The 21914-nt window shown below is 52.7% G+C and overlaps 6 protein-coding genes across 6 annotated transcripts; 2 read left to right on the top strand and 4 right to left on the bottom strand.

The window, feature by feature from the left end:
- Positions 1-25: 25 nt before the first annotated feature.
- AYO20_11659 (hypothetical protein) lies at positions 26-6742 on the bottom strand (the record flags this gene model as incomplete). The annotated part of the gene is made up of 1 exon (XM_022649881.1): positions 26-6742. The coding sequence occupies one exon, from the start codon at positions 6740-6742 to the stop codon at positions 26-28; it is 6717 nt and encodes a 2238-aa protein (XP_022494149.1).
- Positions 6743-9497: 2755 nt separating this feature from the next.
- Positions 9498-10523, bottom strand: AYO20_11658 (hypothetical protein; the record flags this gene model as incomplete). Its single annotated transcript, XM_022649880.1, has 3 exons — positions 9498-10183; positions 10236-10304; positions 10355-10523. 3 exons carry the CDS (start codon positions 10521-10523, stop codon positions 9498-9500), a joined length of 924 nt encoding a protein of 307 aa, XP_022494148.1.
- A 284-nt stretch (positions 10524-10807) lies between these two features.
- AYO20_11657 (hypothetical protein) lies at positions 10808-11746 on the top strand (the record flags this gene model as incomplete). Its single annotated transcript, XM_022649879.1, has 2 exons — positions 10808-10856; positions 10908-11746. 2 exons carry the CDS (start codon positions 10808-10810, stop codon positions 11744-11746), a joined length of 888 nt encoding a protein of 295 aa, XP_022494147.1.
- Positions 11747-12338: 592 nt separating this feature from the next.
- On the bottom strand, positions 12339-14369 carry AYO20_11656 (hypothetical protein; the record flags this gene model as incomplete). The annotated part of the gene is made up of 1 exon (XM_022649878.1): positions 12339-14369. One exon carries the CDS (start codon positions 14367-14369, stop codon positions 12339-12341), a length of 2031 nt encoding a protein of 676 aa, XP_022494146.1.
- A 527-nt stretch (positions 14370-14896) lies between these two features.
- Positions 14897-17002, top strand: AYO20_11655 (hypothetical protein; the record flags this gene model as incomplete). The annotated part of the gene is made up of 1 exon (XM_022649877.1): positions 14897-17002. One exon carries the CDS (start codon positions 14897-14899, stop codon positions 17000-17002), a length of 2106 nt encoding a protein of 701 aa, XP_022494145.1.
- A 1446-nt stretch (positions 17003-18448) lies between these two features.
- Positions 18449-21702, bottom strand: AYO20_11654 (hypothetical protein; the record flags this gene model as incomplete). Its single annotated transcript, XM_022649876.1, has 6 exons — positions 18449-18475; positions 18560-18771; positions 18873-19134; positions 19187-20299; positions 20356-20381; positions 21435-21702. The coding sequence occupies 6 exons, from the start codon at positions 21700-21702 to the stop codon at positions 18449-18451; spliced, it is 1908 nt and encodes a 635-aa protein (XP_022494144.1).
- Between the last annotated feature and the right edge of the window lie 212 nt (positions 21703-21914).

The following is a 21914-nucleotide window of genomic DNA, read 5'->3' as shown; positions in this document are numbered from 1 at the left end:
CCTCCCCCCTTCCCCCCCCCCCTCCCTACTCGTCCTCCCAGACCACCATGCCCGGCTCGATGGTCGTCAAGGCGGTCAGAAAATGGACGCGAACGTCCTTTTTCTGACCTGGTCGCCATGACCGACCGATTGCCTGGGCCATGGTGGCCTTCCGCTCCTCCTCGCCCGCCACAAAGGGCGCCAGAAAGATGACATGGTTGGCGACCTGAAGGTTCCAACCGGCAGCGTCAGGGCTGTCGACCTTGAGAACAAGGACGCCAGGCTCCTTCCCCTGCCGGAAGTTCTCCACAGCCGCCCGCGCCGAAGCGCCCTGGTAGCCGTCGTAGCAGACAATGTCTGCTGCGCGGCACGCCTTGACAAAGGCGCGTTTCATGCCCTCGAACTGGGCAAACACCAGGACCGAGTCTCCTTCCTGGGTGGCCGTCTTAGCGATGGCCACGGCGAGCCGCATTCTGGCCCCGGTCACCGAGCCGGGAGCCCCTGAGGTCGTGCGGAGTTCGAAAAGGTTGACTGGAATGACGTCTCCAGCCGCCCGGAACTCGCAGCACTCCTTCGAGAGACACAGTTCGCACAGGAGGTGGCCGCATTGGGTTGCGACCGAAAGCCCTGCCTTGTGTAACGGCGTCTTGCCGCATGTCGAACATTCGCCCGAAGGCGAAGTGCCCTCGAAGGAGTCCACCACGACACCCATAAAACGCAGTCGACGAAGTCCTCGCAGGAGAACCTCCAGGTGGGTCTCCACCATGGCCATCCGCAAGTCGACTTCCTTCGTGCCGACGGCGGCCTTTTGGACCTCATCCAACGTGAATGAGGTCTGGCCACCGCCGGACTTTGAAAGAAGACGACCGGGCGCCAGAGGGTTCTCCTGCGAGTAGTCGAGGAGGAGCTTCACAATCTCGACGGCCACGGTGTCGGCCAAGTTGCCATTGGCGGCGTTCTGCATGAAACTGGCAAAACTTGCTGCCGCCGATTCTTCCACCGTGTCCTTGAGAAAGGAGAGTTCTCGCAGGACTTGCAAGAGTTTTTGAGATCTGTGCAGAACGAACCGTCTTTGTTCGTTGACCAGGTTGGTCAGTCTTTGCACCTCGACTCCAATGAGGGTCTTCAACACCTCTTCGTCACTCTGGCCGTTTGTCTCGGCCTCCACACTTTGGACAGTTTCCAGCATCAAACTCGAGCACAACTGGGCCTCGATCGGTCCGCTCGTTTGGTCGACCATGGTCGTTAGCAACTGGAGAGTCTTAGGTTCTTCCGAAGTCGCTACGATCTTTGTTTTGATGGTCTTTCTGTTGAATGTTCGATCTGGATCCATTGCCAGTGGCTTGACGTCCGCATGTGTGATTAACTCGGAAGGAGTAGGCAGAAATGTGTAGTGAATTCTTTGCCTCACAAGACCTTCTTTTGAAATCTGGTTCTTCCGAATGAATTTTGACGAAAACTCGTGTGCAAGTCCATATATCTGTTCCTTGTATGCCGGCGAAGCGATGTTTTGATATGAGTGGAATTCTTGTGCGTCGGATCGGTCTCTGATCATCTTGGTTCGATCTATTCCAAATCCAAACTTGCCTTCCTTCTCATCGTAAGCCGCGATCTGCGTCCCCAACAGTTTTGCCATGGTATTCACGTTATCATAATCGTGAATCGGTGGTGTCCCGGAAAGCAGCCATCTTGCAGAGGCATCAAGTTGCAGAAGCGCCAGCATTGTCTCGCCGTGGATATAGGTGAATTCATCCACAATAAGTCTTCGGAATGCGAACATGTGCAGGAGAACAGGAATTTTCCCTTTTGTCTCAAAAGCAGCCAGTTCCTCACTGAGAACCTCTTCAGCTGTCATCTGCAGTTGCTTAGCTGTAGTCTGATCGTTGTTTGTGTCGGTCCTTGACCGAGATTTAGGGTTCTTGGGTGCGTTGTCTTCTTCCGCTTGATCATCTTCATTATTGGCTTCTGCAGCTTTCTCGGCCTTCTTCTTCCGCTTAGCTTCTTGTTCTGCTTTGATGGCGGCTTTGTTGGTCGCTCGCGTCACATATCCTTCAAATCGCTCATATTTGGATTCGGCAGTTGTTGTCGATCTGACTTCAGCCCATCTGGTCCAGAACTTGGCCTGGTCTTCGCGCAACCCCTCGACACACAAACCTAGATTGGACAAAGCCACACTCAGCCACTCTTGAAAAGCACGGCCAGGATCGTTTGGAAAGCATGGAGAGCAAGCAATCAAGCGCAAATAGGTCCAATACTCAGTGTCGTTGAACATGTCCCATGGGGCTAGGATAAGTCGTGCTGAACGGATTTGCTCGTGAGAATAAGCCTGTAGCTGCTTTACTGACTCGGCGACGATGTAATATGGCCCTGTAATCGACCTTGTGTTACTCGCGGTGAGTTCTTTCCAATCCAGAGTTTTTGCGATCTCAGACGCCCATTGCTTGACGATATTTTTTGGCACCAATATCAGCGTCCCGTCAGACTGAAATTTTGTCGGATCATGAGAGTCAGGTTTGAATGCTGTCGAAGACCGTTCATAGTCTAGCTCGACCAATGCAAGAGAAGTGGTGGTCTTTCCTCCCCCCACTTCGTCGGCGATAATGCCACCGCGAACTTCAGTTTTTGGTAGGAGAGCCTTTGTTTCAAGTCTCCATCCTAGAGCGGGCAGGCAAGACTCGACCAAAGACATTTCATCCCATTGTGGCGGACTGTTTTCTTGAGAGTACATCCAAGCAAGAGCGCGGGATTGAGTAGGCCACAATTGGCGCTTGAGGTGTAAGTCGATGTTGATTTGCGGGTCGACTTGGTCTTGCTCATTTGACAATAGCTGTGGTGTAACAAACTCTCGCGGAGGAGCGAAGCGGTCGTATGAATCTAGTCGCCATTCCAGAGATTTGAAAGCAGGAATAGTCTGGTCAGGATTCGCTAGCTGTGCGACAGCGCGGTGAGCCAATGTCTTGACGTTGACCATAACATTCAGTACAACTTTGTCGTCGAGCGTCTGCAAGAGTGCAAGTCCTGCCTTAGGTCTCATTTTCAGAAGGCGTTCATACTTAGCTGCCTCTAGTGGACTCTCCAGGGCGACAACCTTCTCACTGGCCTTCAAACTTTTCACGATCCACTTGAGTGAGGGTGGTGAAGGGGAACATTCCGTGCATATGGTCATCTCGAGGTCGTTGATGCGTTGCCAACCCTTGTTCAATTGAGGGATTCGGGCTGCATGAGACGCAATCCAGCCAAATTCGCTTAATGCTTCAGGTTGCCGTTCCAAGTCAACACAGAGATCTCGACGGTACTGCAATCTTTGTACGGCATTCGTGTCAAAGGTCAAGTCCAACAGCAGAATTGTTGAGTGACTCTGGCCACAGCCGTCAGTAGATATAAGACTAGCGTTTGAAGTCTGACACCATTTGTGGATGGTGTTCTCGTGGATTGGTATCTGCAGACTCTGCCCTTGGGAGTTTGACCATCGGTTCACCATCTCACAGTTGATTTCCATGCCTGCGGCCAGCTCGGCTGTAGCGAGAGGTCTCCAGGGGGCGTCAATGCTCACGAGAACTGCTCTGTCGTCATTGAGGTCTCGACGAGATGGCTGAGTTGAGAAGACAACACGATCAAGGTATGCGTCTGTCAGAGCGCCGGCATTCAGGAACAGAAAGGTTGGTGCCTCCGAAGGCGACTGGCCTACTCTTCTGTGCAAAGTGCCGCTTGGAGCAGGACACTTCTGGAGCAGCTTGTACTCCCCGATGACTCCATCAAGCACTGAGGACTGTACCCCTTGGGAAGAATCGCTTGGTCGGACTTCGAGAGTTGAGAATGCATTTAGCGAAGCAAACGGTTCGGTCTGGATGCCTAGATTCTGCTCCCATGATTTGACTTGTTCACCTTTGCTGGTGACATGAAGCGTGAAGTTTTTCGACTGTCCGTCCCAATATTCCCATACTCCTTCAAAGAGGTTCGCAAGAGGGTACATTCTGGCCATGGGGTATCGGAACAAATCTCGCATCGCGCTCTTTGCTGGTTCCTCTTCTGGAGCTTTGGCGAATAGTACCCATGTGGGCGTGGCGTCTAGATGGAGGTGCTGTTTGTCCGATTGCTCTTGGTCCGAACATGGATCACGGAGATAGCGCTTCTGGACAAACTCGAGCTCCAGGCGGCAGCTGCTTGACTCGTACACGGCCTTCCAAGAACCTTCAAATTTGATCTTGTGGAATTGCACCTGACTTCCAAGTGCTTCCAAGATTCGTTCCCTTGTCGATTCGAAGACGTCGTTGTTGAACAACTGTGTTAGGTCATCTGGGCGTCGATTCTGCAGGACTGGAGGGAGTAGCTCAACCAGGTGGTTCACAAATGTGTTCGCCAGGGGACGGTCTTCTTGTGGGATCGCTAGACGGCTCAATCTTTGATGCCCATGCGTGTTTCTGCTACAACCCTTGCAGCATGTGTAATAGCACTCTGGACAAAACAATATCTCGTGTCTGCTGCGCCGATGAAGGCTCTCGCAATGACACAGCGGTTGGAGGTCCACAGCGAGACGGACGATGTCGCTTAGAGATTTTGCATCATGAGCACTCGTCCAAGTTTCGACAATGTGTTCGAGACTGTCCTTTTCAATCGCCGCTTCCAAGGCTTGCTCAGTGGTATTTTCTGAAGGACGATGGCGAGGTGTTTCACTTTCGCCTAGTGTCTGGTCAACGTACGCCGGAAATATGCTAGGCCCCGTCCCAGAAGTCTTGTCACAGGCAATGACCGCACTCAGCATCGCTGCTCCGATGACTGTTGTCGACATTGCGTTTCCGGCCAAATCCTGGCACTGTCTTGAATTGTGCTTCTGTAGGTCGAGCTCCTTGATCGCGAATCCTTGCAATGAGAGTATCTCGGCTCCAGCCAACGGAGCGCCTCGTCGAGTGTCAAACAGGCAGCCAAAAGGCGTAACGCATCCAACGACACCCCACTGGCGCCTATCTGTGTCGCGGTCGATATTCTGTGACACATTGATATTTCTGTGCTTGTATGTCATATCGTAGCCCCGCTTAGACACATTGCTGAGTAGATGGATATCAAGAACATCTAGGATCCTCCTGGATTGGATCATCGCCCAGGTCTGGTCGGCATAATCGTCTAGTTTTGGTTCCGTATTCCCACGGCGGTTGGTAAATGGTGTGCCAATTCCCAGTCCATCTTGCACGCGTGCGGCCACATGGCGTTTGCGACAATTGACCCAATCCTGCGAAGAAGGTCTTGCTTTGCTGTCCTCGCTAGTGTACTTGGAAAGGTGTAGACGCGGGTCGTCGTCGCTGAAGATGAAGTCGCAATATGGCGACGATGCACGGCGTTGGAAAAGAGCCATCAACATGACCCATCGCTTGTGGGCTTCCTCGATGTCAAACCCTATTTCTTGAGCTCGCTCGATGTTAATGCCGAGCAAATATCCTCGATTCCGCGTTTGTGGAAGATAATAATCGAGCGAATCCAGCTTGACGGCCACAGACTCGTACCCTTTCTTGCGCCAGAAGATTTTGATCTCGTTCCATGGAGCTCCCTCCACGTTCTCAATTATGATGATGGTTGGCTTGTACATCTTGGCATATGCTCCAATACCATCCAAGGTCTTAGCGGACTCGCCTTCGCCGCGCTGTCCTTTCCACTCTCCTTTAGTGCTGTTCAAAGCGGAGTAGTCCACGCAAGAGGAGCCAGCCACCAAGATGTGAACGTCGTGGGGAGGTGTGTAGCGCCCTCCGTACGCTGTGACCGGCAGATAGTCCTCATTGTCTGGATTTTGCGCATGGGGTCCGAACTCCGTTACGTCCCGGAAGATCACAGGTGGACTAAAGTTTCGTTCGATGAAGGCTTGCTTGAAAGGCTCGATCTCGGCACTCCCAAGATGCTGATACTTGAATTTGTCACCATCCCCTCGCGATGTCAAAGACTTTCGAACCAGATCCATAGCGACAAATGGGCTTTCTGTGCCGGAGCACATGGTGAGTACTCTGAAGCCCCCATCTCCAAAGGGTTTGCAGGCATCTAGCAGTCCTTCGCTCACAGCACGCTCAGTGATAAGGTCGAAAATGCGGTAGATGTCTGACAAAGGCGCAGCGGAAGTGTCAAGGCAGCTGCCTCCAGTCGTTCGAATAACCCTCTGGTGAGCATCATCATTGTCATCCTTGTTGGCTCCGGTGGCGGGCGCTGCTTGGTTGCCTTCTTCTTGAGGTAAGTCTCCACTGGCTGAATCACGTCTCAGAGCCTGTACGACGGGATCGGTCGTTGAGCCTCTGCCATCACTAGTAATGCAGGTGCTCCGAAGCACAGCAAGTTCGCTTTGTCCCGGCTTTGACATTTGTCTCTGGTCAGCACTTTGCGCAGCTGCCGATTTGGCCGAGTCTAAAGGGGCGAGTTCAAGACCCTCGTAGATTGGCTTTTTGGAGAGCCGAGATTCTGTGGAGTCTCCATCCTGAAGTTTGATCGACGTCTTCCACACCTTTGTTACAGGATTGTATCTGGCATACTTCCCAGGAGAAACTTCTAGCACTTCACCACGTGCCTTCGCACCTCTCTTGCCTGTTTGGATCTCAGGTGATTCTGATCTGCTGCTGTCGGAGTCACTTGCAGACTGTGTAAGCATCGACGCGGGCAACGCATGAGAGACAGCAGCCTGGCCGGCGGCGGCTTGAGTGTTCACACTGCTCCCTGGCTGAACAGAGTCAGGACCTTGGGCTTGCGCAACATGAGTGGTGTTGTTGTCATGGGATTGGTGAGAATCCATCTTGTACACGAGAAGCCACTATTGCAAATTTGTCTTGATTGTGCTATGACCCGGAGGCTTGTCTTCAGGAACTTCCAATACGGCGGCAACTTCCAAGAGCAAAGTTGAAATGCGGCCAGAGCCTTCGCTGCAGGAGTTCCAAAGTACAGGCAACGCCTGGTAGTCTGGCAGGCTGGCAGGATCGTGTGTGAGATGTCTGGTGATGGAAGAGCTTTGCGGGGACTACATAGGTTAGTTTCGTAAACATCAATTCAGTCTGGAAGCAACTCACAATCTAGTGATGTTTATGGCGAGATATTTGAGCTGAGCCACAAGAGATTGACTGCTACCAAGACTGCAAGAAGGCTGTAGGATGTTCTGGATAAGAGGAGTTCGATGATGCTGGAACGTCTTGATGGCTGCAGGTACTTGCTGTGCGTTTGATGGTGAAACCTCGTATGATCGTGTCTTGACAGGAGGAGGTCCCAACTGTGAGGCAACGCAATGAAAGTAGAAGTGGACAATGTTTTCGCCAGAGGAAGGAAGACTCTCCAGGACGTTGATCGAGAAGGCCAGACAGGATGCTGCAAGGATGGAGTGTAGATGGTGCTGTCTTTGGGATGATGTTTGCAACGACTGAGTCTGAAGAGGTGAGGAGCGAATTTCATTTTGGAATTGAAGATGCGTGGGTCGTGCTTTGTGCTCTACGCTCCGCCCCGGGATGCAGTTTGTCGGCCAAGCATCAAAGAAGAGCTTTCTCTCGGCGCTGCGATTGAATAACATGACCTTAGACCGTCACTTCATTCTTTTCTTGTGCACGCAGACGCCTTTGCATCTTGAATTCATCAACCGTGGCTGCGATTCTTCATCTCATCTATCCAGGCTTCCGAGGCGGCGTGGCGATGGCTTGATGCACACATCTTGGTAAGTTCCTGGGCAAGTTGGTGTCTAAGTGGCAGATGATCCTTTTTCGTGGCCAGAAAGCACGGTGTCGACCTTGATTGCTTGATGTTGGAGAGAGCAAACACCATCACGACGAGGGAATTCTTTGCGAGCACACACCGCCCATACAGATTTAGCGTGATGGAATCTTGACGCCAGAAAAGTTGAAGACTCCATGATGGGGCACGACTTGTACGGAATGCCAGCATTTTCGACGATGATAAGCCCGATTCACTCGACACCCAGGCCGACAGCTTCCCCTGGTACTGGGTAGATCTCTTTGAGCATTCCGGGGGGTTCAAGGACAGCCACTACCGCCTTTCAGCTGCCGGCGGAACCGAGACAGCAGAGGCAGCAGAGGCAGACCGAAGAGCAATGGACGACAATGCATCATGTACTCGATCCCAGAGTGCAGAGGTTCGTTGCAGAGCTTGATGAGATGGACGCCGAGATTGTTTGTGCCGTTGCGGTTCTTTTTGACATTGATGTGGATCCCTTGGCAGCTTTTTGGAGACAGAAGACACGACCAGCCTTGATTTGGAGGTGAGATGACAGACGACGGATGACGGAAGGACAGACGATATTGGACCTTGAAGGACATTAGCTGATTGAAATGCTATCAAGGGTTCTTGATAGGCAACACTCACAGTGGACGAGGTGTTGGTTGCGACCATATTTTTATATACTAATCAGTTTGCACCGCCTACTGGCGGCTTGCTTCGATGAGGGTCGACAGGGAGCTGACCATGGCGACGATCGGCATCTGTGGGAAGGAGTTCAGGAGATGACCGATGATGGTTGTTGTCGCAGTCAAGTTCGAAGAAGTCGGCCGCCCTGCTGCCTCTCGGTCAAGCAGGGATGAATCGAAGCAAGGGGTGAAAGAGAGGTCTGGCTTTCTTTTGGACATGGTGATACTGCCAGGCGCTGTCTAGTGGTATACATCCTGCACTGCTACTACAGCTGTAGTAGCAGTGCAGGATGTCTGAAGGATGAGATGGAAAGGAGAGTGCAAGTCAGTTGAAGGAGATGAAAAGGGACCAAATGGTGCGCGGTCATGTGGTCAAATCTTCTTTTATTGACCGTGCGGCGCCGCAGGTAGGTGATCGGTCTCCCCCTTGGCAGGCTATGGAATGCTCTGCGTCTCGCGCGAGTCTTTTCACTGAGATTCTCACTGCACTACGGGCAATCTTTCTACGTGTCGAGCTGGAGCTTCATACCAAAGCCGCTGGCAGATCTCCTGATACATTTCATCCCGAGTCAGTGCCAATCGAAACCATCCGGACAGCCCACAGCAGACACAGTTTCGGCTGCAGAAGCGCTACAGGAAAGCCTCGACGTGCGTCGCCCTTGATCCCTCCTGACGAGCTGGAATAGTGGATGTTATACAAGATCTGAAAAAGCCGGCGATCCAAAACACAGCTCAATTGAGGGCGCCACATTGGCTTGGAGGAACGCAAAACAATTGGATTCATCAGCGCAACCACGAGTCTATGAGAAGACACATTGCAACAGCCGCTGATCCAGTGCTCCCCAGGTTGACGAGTCTCAGGATCGTCATAATATGCTCAAAAATGGCAGTACAGCAACGGTATGACAGACACACGAATCAGAGGACAGTAGAACCAGGCGAGTGACTAGTACGAATCAACTATGAGAAAAAGAAGAGTTGGAAGGATAGCGGCTCAGGCAGAGGAATTAGAGAAGCGGAATGAGTCAATATCTGCCCGAGTGAAGAATTGTTACATCTGCCTCCAAATAACTATTCCCGTTGAATATGCATATACAATCAGGCTTGTCAGTAAGAAAGCTGTTTTCTGGACGAATGGTCATCGTCTTATTTTTTCGAGGCAACCTCCTCGCCGGCATGGACATTGAGTCCAAGTCCCTCTGCATCAAGATAAAGCTTGTTCTTCCCTCCAGCTTCCTGTAGAATCTGTGCAATATTGCGAGCGTTTTCGATTTGTCGCAGTTCGACATAACTCCTACTCTTCTTAATAGCGTCGCCGATCAATTCTGCTGATCTGGCTTCACCCTGCGCTCGAACAACAGTTGCCTGCTTCTCCTGCCTCGCCTTGTCGACCACAAAGGCAGCCCGCTGTGCCTCCTGTTGGGCAACTTGCTTAGCCTCCACCGCAGCTGTGAACTCTGGTGAGAAGGACAAGTGCGTCAAGGAAACGTCGTCCAGCATAATGTTGAACCGTGCCGCTCTCCTCGTAAGGTTGTCCCTGACCAATCTCGCAACATTTTCTCTTTGGGTAATGAGCTGGCTCGCATTGAACTGCGCAACCACGCTTTTCAGCACTTCGTTCACAATCGAGGGAAGAACACGCTCGTCGTAGTCTGTTCCGAGCGTCCGATAAATTTGTGGCAGCGCTTCAATGCGAGGCCGTGAGAGGACACGGCAGGTAATATTGACCATCTGTAAGTCTTTGGTTCCCGTGAGAGAGGCGACATTCCGTGGCTTCGCTCGGACATCGTAGTCGATCGGTGTCTCAAACCAAGGTATCCGAATATGGGTGCCTGTCCCGCATCAGTGATCCGCGACGACACGGAATGGCAAACATGACCCTACCTTCATTGTAGATCTCTTTGGAGACACCAGATAATCTTGTGTATTTGATGGCGCGGTGACCACCCTCGACTGTACGCCGTCAGAACATATTGATATCCGTCAGATTCAGAGAGAGATACCGTTGAATAGAGAGTTCGATAGAACGACGCCAGCAACACCCAGGCTGATCAAAGCGAAGATGCCTCTGCCTGCAGCGCCGCCTCCCGGAAGACCGCCAAAGCCTTGACCACGGCGCTGTTGCAGCGTCCGCTGGATCTGCTGGAAGTGCTCCCTTGGATCGTAGGACATCTTTGCGCCTTTGTCAAGAACGCAAATCTGTGGACGAGAGATGTATTTCAGGGTGCAGAGCTAGTAGGCAGCGTCGATGATGCGCCTATTCAAGGAAAGCTTTCCATTTTCGAGCTGCGGAGAAACAAGAGCTTGGCGCCGCTTTTACATAACTTTGTACGCAGCGAGGCAGGATGTCACTGCACGAGCCTCTCTCGCGTCCACCACCAGCTACATCCCTTGACTCGTCTATCTTTGCGACACGACAAGTTTCCTGAGACACCCCAAAACTGCGTGCATCTAAAATGGCTCCCGGACAAAGTCGTAGCGTCTTTGTGGGCAATATACCCTTCAGTAAGTTCTTAACCCTTTCTTTGTGCCTTCAAGATGACTGACATTCTTCAGATCTCAGCGAGGAAAACATTGTCAAGATCCTCAGCCAAGTCGGTACAGTCGTCAAGTTCAGATTGATGACCAACCCAGACACGGGTAAATCAAAGGGATTCGGCTTTGCAGACTTCCAGGACGCCGACCAGGCCGCAAGCGCAGTTAGGAATTTGAATGATTTCGAGATCGATGGCCGCAAGATTCGTGTCGACTGGCCTCACAACAACGAGAAAGACTCGGTTCCAACAAATTATGAGCAGACTGCTGGTACTGTGGGCGATGGACACCAACAAACCGGACCGAACGCTCTGCCTCCACTGCCCCCAGGGACTGATCTCCCCCCAAATCTCAGAGCAACCGATGCCATTTCTCAAACCCTTGCTACACTTCCGCCGCCACAGCTACTTGACGTTCTTACTCAGATGAAGGCGCTGGCGATTTCAGATCCTGCAAGAGCCACGTCCCTGCTCAAGACTGCACCACAACTATCCTATGCCATTTTCCAGGCTCTGATCTTGATGAATCTGGTGGATCCAAAGGTGCTAGCGCAAGTAGTTGAACAAGCCGCGAGACCCCCTCAACCAGCAAGTATCCCTCCGCCGCAAGCCACTCCACAGCAATACCCCGGCTTCCCACCTCCCATGGTGCCTGGCCAAATGCCTCCCCGTCCTCCTCAGCAATTTCCTCCAGCGACAATGCAACAACAGACACCGCAACCGCCTGCCGCGCAACCTCAGCTGTCCCATCAAGAGATGATCCAACAGGTCCTCGCCATGGATCAGAGGACGATCGACTCATTTTCTCCGACTGAGAGGGCACAAATCATGCAGATCAGAGCCTCGATGGGGGTCAGATGAGCTGCAGAGACAATGTTGGGATCTAAACTTGACAAACAATCATATGTCACAAGCACGCCGAGCTGATGAAATACTCGCTCATACTATGCCATACAATATGTGCGTGACAGGCAATATTCACGCCAGTGACCTGGGAATCGAGCCTGCATCAGATTCTCTTGTGGCGGATGTTGTGCAAGTACGCGCTCCGTTTATCCAACACGATTATTACGATCAGGGATCTACACGTTTGCTAAAGCAAACACTTTCAGCCCGGAAATTTCCGCGACGGCGCGATGGGACCGCTTCGAGGAGCAAGTGATCCTTTGTGCACGGCAGAATGCCGTCCTCGACCCATCTCAGAGGATATGTAGCGAGAGAACACTTGAATACTATGCGGGTCAGGAGGCCAGAAATTCCATGTGGAGTGCCACATAGCATTGTCTTCAGAGTATGCTTTACACTTTTGTACAGCGTTCCGACGAAATAGATGTCGTTTCTTTACGCCCCGGCCCTCTTTGACAAGAGTCGTAGGTCTTTTTTCCGTTTCCCTGTGTTTTTCAACCTCTACCCACCCTGACGCTCCTTTAGGAGTACGAGGCAGTAGATTTGATCAGTCCTTGTTCGTTGCACTCGCAGGGCTCGTCCCGATACCCTCGTCCGTATGAGCGGTCTGCGGCCGCAGCGGACTTCCTTTCCTGTTTTCACCACCCTCCCTTCTCAGCCAGGCAGCCCTCCCGGCCTTTCCGGGGGTTTGTATCGGCGACGGCGCAGGCGACGGACTATTCGACATCATCGTGACCCGTCCCGGACCGTTGAGATGTTCACCAGCACTCCGCGGCGAACTCATGACCCACGGGCCGTCTCCCGCGGGGCTCGCGCTCACGCTCTGCGGACTCCTCAGACCAGTGCTTCCTTCATAGTCCCGACTCTGGTACTGGTACTCTTCGCCCCGCCGCTTGACTGGACTCTCGTCGTACGGATCCCAGCCGACTCGCCTCCTCGCATCGGTCCTCAGTGCCTGCCGATACTTCTCGTCGCCGCCGGCACCCGTCGAGGCGCTTTCTTCCAGGAAGAAGGTGAGCAGTTCGTCGGTGATGGAGAGGTGGGACTGTTGCTGGAACTGTTGCAGGGAGGTGAGGCGCAAAAGGAGCTCGAGGAGCGAGAGCGAGGTGCGGATGGAGTTGGCCCAGGGCGGAGCGGTGGACTGTGGCGCAGGCTGGGCGGGCGGTGTGAGGTGCGCGTTTGCCATCGAACTTGTGAGCTGGTCCGTCGCATCGTCCTTGCTACCGTAGTTATCAGCAGCTTCTCCTTCAATGTCGGATTCGGTGTCGCTTGGTTCGGATTCAATGTACACCTCGAATGCGATCCATTCTGGGTCCAGGGACGGTGGGAAGCGCCAGGGGTCATCAATTTGTTCTTCGACATATTGCTGCTCCTGAACCTCTGCTGCTAGGTCTTGAGCCTGCTCGCCATCTGCGTCGAGTTCTTCAATGCCTAGCGGCCCGTCTCTTTCAATCATTCGTCTCGGTGGGAACGCATTCACGTCCCTCTTCAGCAATAACACTGGGTGATTACTCTCCGCATCACTCCCAATGTTCAAAACTTTGCTCGTGTCCGCATAGAATATTTTCGATATCTCGTGGACGGGGATGATCTCCCGAATTCCAGCGAGTCCTATGTCGTCGAACGGGCCAGGGCGAGCCTGGTCGTCTTCAAAGTCGTGGACACGGTCGTCATCAAAGTCTTCAATGATCACCATCTGGTAGGCGTATTCATCTGCTCGGGCGTCTGCGCGGAGACTCGGTGCTGAGCCACGAAGCTCAGTTTCCGTGTTCGGGACGAGGGAAGAAGAAGATATCTGAGCGGAGGGAATGGCGTCGGACCCGGAACCTGTCCCGAGCACGACGTCGAGGGGAACCCGACGTAGCTTGACCCTCGCTTTGTGAATCACCTCCTTCCAAGTCGTTTCTCGGATTTCTTCTTCGTTCTGCGGTCGATCGTGGCCGGCAAATAGCATGTAGACGGTAAGGGTGAATGTGGGTCCGATTTGCACAGCGTTATTCGGAGAGATGGAGTATTGGGTGTCGCCTGCTGTGAGAAAGGTGCTGGCCTGGAGAAGTCGTGAGGGAGAGACAGACTGAGGCAGTGAGGTTGAGAGACTTGCGCCTGAGGTGGTGATGGCCAGGTTGATCAAGGGGACGGCATCCTCAATCCTCTCGAGTAGCTTTTTGATGTCCTTGACAATCAGAGCCAGCTCCGCCTCGTTTGGTATCCTCGCTTGGCTACCGAGTCTACCGGTCTTCCGAGCTGCTTGTTCGGAGGCGTCCGCCGCTTTGGCTAGTCGTTGTCCCAGGGACTGTATCTCCAGACGCAGCTCCTTGGTGAGGGCCACAGCGGACTCTAGCGACGTGTTTCCTCGTGCTGCGATCAGCTCGATCATGTCAATTGCTGGTGAGACGATGCGAATTTTATGCTGGAGTCGTTGCTGCAGAGCATACAGCTCGTCCCGGACATTGCTTTTCGGCGTGCTGTTGAGGAGTTTGGCGGACTGCCTGATCGCGTAGGACGCTGTGATGGTGACTCCCGAACGTATGGCATAGTTCATAGCCTGCTGGGTCACTTTCCCCAAGAAGACATCCATCGTTGCAGCGGGGAGTATATGATCTTCCCACCGTAATTTCAACTTTCTCGGAGCAGGGGACAAATGGCAGTGTCAGGCAGAAAAAGAGAGGGGAGCATAACGCATAAGGGCAGTTCTTGGTGCCAAGTTCTTTCAGACTCCTATTGCAGCAGTGACGCGTGTATCAAGCACTCATTTGTTGGTGCACGTGGTCCTCGAGGCGTAGGGCATACTGCATGTGTGTACATACCTAAGTATCATTACAAGTCTGTCTCGCAGATGGAAACCATTGTTGTTCGCGGATCTGGGTAGCGCGACACTGCAGCCTTGCCGACCGTGAAATCATCGCAGCTCAGCCTTGCCAAGGAAATTCCCGTACCCAAAAATGCCCCTCCAAATAATGGAACCCCAAAGCGCAGTCTCCTCCCTCAGGCTCAATCCTTGAACATCCACCTAACTTTGACTCACAGCCTGCTATTAACGCCTTTTCCCTCCTACAGGAGCCCTTTTCCAAATTTCAACAGTCAAATTTTTCGGCACGTTTGAAAATGGCGGGCAATTTTGATTCCTGGGAAGACGCGGCCGCGCAAGAGGAAGACCTTTCAAAGAGGACACAGAATATGAGCATAAATGCCAACACTTTCAGGCCTGGAGCCACATCATTTCAGCCTGGTGCTGCCACATTTCAACCAGGACAGCCATTTCAACAAAATGGATATCAAAACTACGGGTATGGACAACAGCAAGGCTACAACCAATACCCTCAGTATGGCCAGCAATACAATCAATATCCTCAATATCAGCAGCAGCAGCCACAGCAGCCACCACAGCAGCAAGGCTACAATCAAGGCTACAATAGCGGCCAGTTCGCCGCTTACAATCAGACACCTGGAGGCTTCCAACCCCGACAAGGCGCTCCCATAAGCATTGCAAAGAGAACGGACACCCAGCCGGCATCTGCGCCAACACCACAACAGGCTCCGGCTCCAGTAACTCAGGCTCAAGCGCCCCCTGCTGCCGCTGCACCAAAGCCACAACCGGCTGCTGTGGCTCCTCCTAAAGCAAAGGTCCTTTCGATTGGTGTCCCATCGTCGGCGTCTGCGACTCCTAAGAAACCTGCCTCTCCCGTTACCAAGGACGAACCAGCCCCTTCAAAAGCCGAAGCCGGATCCAAAGTTGCTGCGGCGAAAGCAGTCGAGAAGAGTGGCGAAAAAGTGAGCGGGAAGACATCTCCTGCCCCATCGTCAGGGAAGTCCTCTCCCACACCTGCAGATGCAAAGAAGCAACGGAATGCCGACGAAGTGGCACAATCACAAACCGCCGATGTGGACGCATCCGTGCTGGAAGAGATGTACGGAAAGGAACATGTCAACATTATTTTCATTGGCCATGTCGATGCCGGCAAATCCACGCTTGGTGGCCAGGTGCTCATCCAAACGGGTATGGTTGATGAGCGTACGCTGGAGAAGTATAAGCGAGACGCCAAAGACGCCGGGCGAGAAACTTGGTACATCTCTTGGGTATTGGATCTGAATAAAGAAGAAAGAGCCAAGGGAAAGACGGTCGAAGTCGGCCGGGGCTTCTTCGAAACCGAGAAGCGAAGATACACCATTCTCGATGCGCCGGGTCACAAAACGTACGTGCCGAACATGCTTAGCGGTGCGGCTCAAGCAGACGTAGCAATCTTGGTCATCTCTGCTCGAAAGGGCGAGTTCGAGACCGGGTTTGAAAAGGGTGGACAGACACAAGAGCACGCCATGCTGATCAAAACCACCGGTGCCAAAGAGCTAGTCGTGGCAGTGAACAAGATGGATGACGTTACAGTGGAATGGTCCAAAGAACGCTACGATGAAATCGTGGGCAAGCTGAAGCCGTACCTGAAGAAGAGAATTGGGTTGGATTCGACCTTCATGCCCATCTCGGCGCAAACGGGCATTAACGTCAAAGACCGCATCCCCCCTAACATTGCCACTTGGTATAAAGGCCCCTCTCTACTGGAATTCCTGGATGGCATGGCCAAGATTCAGCGAAACATCAATGCGCCCTTTATGATGCCCATTGGAGCCAAATACCGAGACATGGGAACCATGGTTGAAGGTCGTATCGAAGCCGGCGTGGTTCAAAAGACATCGAGTTTGATCATGATGCCGAACCGCGAGGAAGTTGGCATCGCAGCCCTCTATGGTGAGACGGAAGATGAAGTCGCTTTTGCTACTTGCGGTGACCAGGTGCGGATGCGCTTGCGAGGCATTGAGGAAGAAGACATCCAACCTGGCTTCGTGCTCTGCTCGCCTAAGCGTCTCGTCCACTGCGTTCGGGAATTTGAGGCACAGATCAACATTGTGGAGCTAAAATCCATTCTCTCTGCCGGCTTTAACTGTGTCATCCACGTACATGCGGCCACGGAAGAAGTCACGTTTGCCGCATTGCTTCACAAGCTCGAACCCAGGACAGGACGCAAGAGCAAAAAACCGCCCCCATTTGCGGCAAAGGGACAGAATATCATTGCGCGATTGCAGGTGACCAGCGGTGGCGGCAAGATTTGCGTCGAGAGATTCGAAGACTACCCACAATTGGGACGATTCACACTGAGAGACCAAGGACAGACAATTGCAGTGGGAAAGATTACCAAGTTAATTTTCGACGATGAGTAAATTTCACATACATGTGCAAGGAGGCCTATGTGGAGGTGAATCGGTCGTCCTTCCCTTTCGTGTACAGCAGGCAAGCCGGGCATAGATACAGAGCGGGCGTGGAAAGCACGAAGAGGGGACAAGGGGGAATGCCACGCGATCAGAAGAAACTTGTCATGAACGGGTCAACACGAGACATCGGACGAGACGAAACGAACAGTGCAATGACACGACGGCTAGAATTAGTTGCATTCAAAGGGGGGAATAGCGATCGGGAGGGTACCAAGGCGGGGGATGGTCATCAGACGGGAGAAGCATCAAGCAAGGATACTTGGGCAGATAGATGAAGGTATTCGTGGGGACAGAGGAGACACAATGAGAGGTACATAGATGGGTACTACTTTTTGCTCCTGGACAGCTGGACCGGACCCGAGAATAAACACGACATGAGACTCGACGTTTTCGCTCCTACCTTGCTTGGTACTGACCTCTTGTCTTTCTTTGGTTAGAGTCTGCACCTGTGTCTGTGTCTGTATCTATCATAGAGTTATGCCCATAGCGGTAGCGGTAGCGATAGCGATAGCGATAGCGATACATGCGTATGTATGTCTGTCTGTATACCCAGCTCGCCAGCCACCAGCCAGACAGGTACTACCGGTGGAGGAAGTAGTCACAAAAAAAACTAAAAAAAACTTTTATCTTTTTTCTTCTTTTCACTCTTCCTTTTCTTTTGTGTGTGTCTCCCTCTCTCGTTATAATGTGTTAAAAGTACAGTGCAGTGGTGCTCGAAAGAAAGGTCAAGAACAAAAACAAAAAAAAAAAGGGCCCAAAGAGTTAGATGATAGATCTCCCTCCTCCGACGTTGTCGTGCCATGTGCCATTTGATCCCATCCGTCTAATCAATCAAGTCGGTCAGCCTGGCTTGGGCAACAGGCAGTCAGGCAGGCAGGCCGTCAGGCAAACTGAGCCCTCGATCCCATAAATCAAGAACCAAGAATGGGTGTGATGCGCTGTCCTGCCCTACCGCAGTCACCGTGAGAGTGTGTGCGCGTTTTCCTTTGCGAAATGGTACAGATCCTTTTTTCGTCCCGCCTGCCCCTCCCCCTACCCCTGGTGCCACAGCGCCCAAAAAGTAACAAATGGTGATATGGTCCTTCAGAAATCCTTGCGAGTTATGTCACTGTTTGAATAGGGAGTCAGTTTCCACTTCTGAGACTCCTTCTTCAGGCCAGAATGAGCACAAAAGGTCGGCAAAAATCCAGGTCATTTTGCGCCAAAGGGGCCATCAGCGACAGTATCTGAGGATGGGTCATTGATTCGTCATTCCTGAACGGTCCCAACGACTAGTTAAATACAATTTGCAGTTGCCGGATCGCAAAGGCTACCGATCAAGGGAGAAGAGTGGCAGACAAATCGGTCGAGCTGATCCATCATGCATTGGCCACATCGACTCAGCGGCCAGCACGATCACCAGGCGTTCACGTCGAAACTCGCCTGTAAGTTCATACAGAGTTAGCACTGGGTTTCCGGCGACTTGGGGAACACAGGCAAAGGTTGCACGGGGAATACAGCACATACCTCGTCAAAGTACGTAGTCAGAACTGTCCGGTCAGCAAATTTGCGACCGGCAAGTGCTTGCAACGCCTTCTTCGCAGACTCCGGTTCCTCATACTTGATGAAGATCTTGCCCACGCCAGCCGACTGCCGACTTCCCATCGACGGTCGCGGGATTTTCATGGCCAGGATCTTGCCGTACTTTTGGCATTCTTCCATTACGTCCTCGCAGATCTCTGTACACATGGAACGGGGTTGGTTAGCATTGTGACACCGTAACGACAAAGTAGGAGAAGGATGGACGGGTAGATGGGCTTGGCCCTCCAGCTTGACGCACCTTCATAATCATCATTGTCGATCAGTTCCTCGGGTGTCACCATGTTCAATAGTTGTAGGACTCGCCCGTCCTCCAGATTTTCAGCGGTAGTACCGGCGAACATGGACATAGCGTTGACGCCCATTTCCAACCCAGCAGCCTGTGTGTATCCAATACTGGCGCGGGTCACTTTGATAGCGTTACCCGCTAGGTCCATACCATTGAGACCCTCGATCGCCACGCCGGCGACGGATGGGTCGGTATATTCACAGAAAGCGATGCCCTGGTAATTCGTCAGAAGGTTGCGTGATTAAGGGGGATCTGTGCCAACTTACCCTTGATTCCTGTGCATCACTGTCCCGCACTAGAACGAACGCTTTGAGTTCTCCAAAGGCTTTCAGCAACTCAATGACTTGATCATCCGTCAAAAACGGCGGGAGATTGGTGATGGCCAGTTTATTTGCAGTGTCCGGAACCTCGGTTGATATCTCGCCATCTGTGTATGCACCCTCATCCGCAGACGGAACGATGTAATCCTTGGGTCGTCGAATCTCCAACCCCTTGGGAGTGGCAGTCCCATTGCCGTTCAGCTCAGAATGATGTTCTTCCATTGTGATGCCGTCCATAGCCAACGCCACTGTGGCGTCAGAGGCCTGTTTGAACTCGACGAGCGCAAAAGTCCTGTCTTCAGCAATATTTGCTTGTATGCATGCGTCATTGCCCTTTATGACGTTTAGACCATTGAGTTGAAGGTTGAAGAAGGCCACCAGGCTCTCCTCAGTGACGGATGCGGGAAGGTTGTGGACGAACAATCGCCGTGACTGGCGCGCATTAGAAGGTCTCAATGCCGTGGAGTTTGCGCCGCCCGAGGGTTGGTTCATAAAGGCTTGTAATCGCGTTGGGTCCATCTGCTGCTGTCGAGGGGCACCGGGTAGGGGAAACATGCCGGACATCTTTGCTTGCTCGGCGGTGACATTTTCGTAGCCAGGTGGTTTGATGTCCCACTGCGTCATTCTCCTCTTGCGCTCCAATATCGGGACAATATCCGTAAGGTCGGGAGTGGGCTCCCTTTTCTTTGGGGGTGGACTGTTCTTGCGGCCGCGGGCTTGAGCAGCGAATTCATCTCGGTCTTCTCGTCCGGTGCGATCGCGATCACGGTTGCCTCCTCCCCTGCGATCATCAAACAGGTCGCGGTCTCTCCGGGGCGGCCTGTCATCGTCGCGGCGGCGCGGGCCTCTGTCCCTGTCCCAATCCCGGTCGTCTCGCCTCGTGCCGTGTCTGTCTTCCCTTTCGCGCGCCCGGTAGTCTCGACTCGAGGAATAAGTATCTGCTTCGTAGTCGCGCCGCGATGAGCGATGATGGGGAGACCTTGAACGTCTACGCTCGCCACGATCTCGATTCCGGTCCCGGTCGCGATCTCTGCGGTCATCTCGTTCGTACCGTGTACCCTGAAGCAAGTCAATGGTCGCCACCCAAAGGGGTAGTAGGAGGCAGGATAACGTACATGATGCTCCCGAGAGCGGCCCGTATCTGAAGAGGTCAGCAAGTGTCTGGGACAAAGTACACGGGGTAAAGGCACCTCTCGAGGAGTAGTTGTCCCCGTTCATTGTCGCGATTTAAAGATGGGGGTTGTTTGTTCAGATCCACTGCGGCACGGCCAAATAGCAGAATTGTCCAGGGAATATTGAGGGCTATTGCGAGCTAGACACTGATTCAGATCATAGAATTGTCAACGAGACACTGGTGGAAGAGATTCAATCACCGCAGGCCAGAACATGCAGCTACACAGGGCTTCGCTTCGCGACTCGGACAACCTGCAACTTTTTCGACGGGGACACTGGCAGAACTGTCTTGGCGGGTTGCGGGTACGGTAGCGCGGCTTTCTTACCCGAAATGGGCATATAAGAGAGCGAAGCCAGGCTGGAAAAGGAATTTTTGTAGCGCCGCTTGGGATGATGGAGCAAACGCAGCAAACATGTTGCGACAATTTACTATGCCCAACCAGTATTCGACCCTTGCTATTCATCTGGGAATCATGTACCGAGTACTATGATGCGTCCAACAGTTTTCATCTTGACAAAGGACGATCAGAAATTCCGCATTACGAATTGCTATTCTACATCACTCCCTCGATGCCTTTGATATTGGATCTGGGGACTGGTAACCTCACACCGCAAGCGCCTCCCAAAGAAATGGCTGGAAAGCTGAACGCCGAGGACAGATGCATCTTGAGGAAAAGAGGTGGGTTCCAAAGCTGAAGTTATCCCCTCCAAAATACGTCGCATGTCTGTTTGCTGCGACATCAAGGACTGCTCAAATTTGTGTTGTGGAGTTCCTTCGAGAGGTGGAACGGCACACTCCCTCCGCTGCCATGGTATGAATAGCAAAAGCGAGAGGCCATCTGTCTCGCCGTGAAAACGCCGTTTCCCAACAGCTTTACATCGGTAAGGTCGGGGGACAGTAGCTGCTTCGAGATATATTCTGGACCGAGTTTGCGTTGACAGGTGCGAGGCGGGTATCTCGATGGTCTTTCCCTCCCGTTTGTGAGAGTGGCTTAATACGGAGTTGTTGACGGGTTATGACCTGCCCGCCTTATCTGCTCCCTCGCAATGGCAATGTGTTCCTCCAAGGTCTTCTTGCGCGGCGCGCCGTCCTCGCCGAGCTGCACCTGGCCCATGCTCATGTCGACGTGGATGCCGTCCCTCTCTGCGCGCTCGTCGTCTATGATGTTCATGTCCTGCTCCACGCCCTTTTTGTAGTGGCGAGGGAACCACCAGCAGATGAAGATGAACATGGCCACGGATATGGCGGCCAGGACGGCGACGGGAACGACAATGGCATTGTTGACCATTTTTTTTTTTTTTTTTTGGTGGGGAAGTGATTCGAGGTTGGGAAGTAAGAGGTCGACGGAGTGCCCAGAAGCGCAAAGCATGTCCCTTATCCCCATCTCCGAACCCACGGAGCTATGCATGATCTCGGTGTCCGTCCTCTCGTTGAAAAAAAAAGCGAGAGTACCATACAGTAGTAGGCACTATGACTCACGTGAACGAGAACCAGAGTAGA

This window comes from Fonsecaea nubica (genome assembly GCF_001646965.1).
Source record: "Fonsecaea nubica strain CBS 269.64 chromosome Unknown Scaff177, whole genome shotgun sequence".
Classification (NCBI taxonomy): domain Eukaryota; kingdom Fungi; phylum Ascomycota; class Eurotiomycetes; order Chaetothyriales; family Herpotrichiellaceae; genus Fonsecaea; species Fonsecaea nubica.
This window is presented reverse-complemented; position numbering and strand designations above follow the sequence as displayed.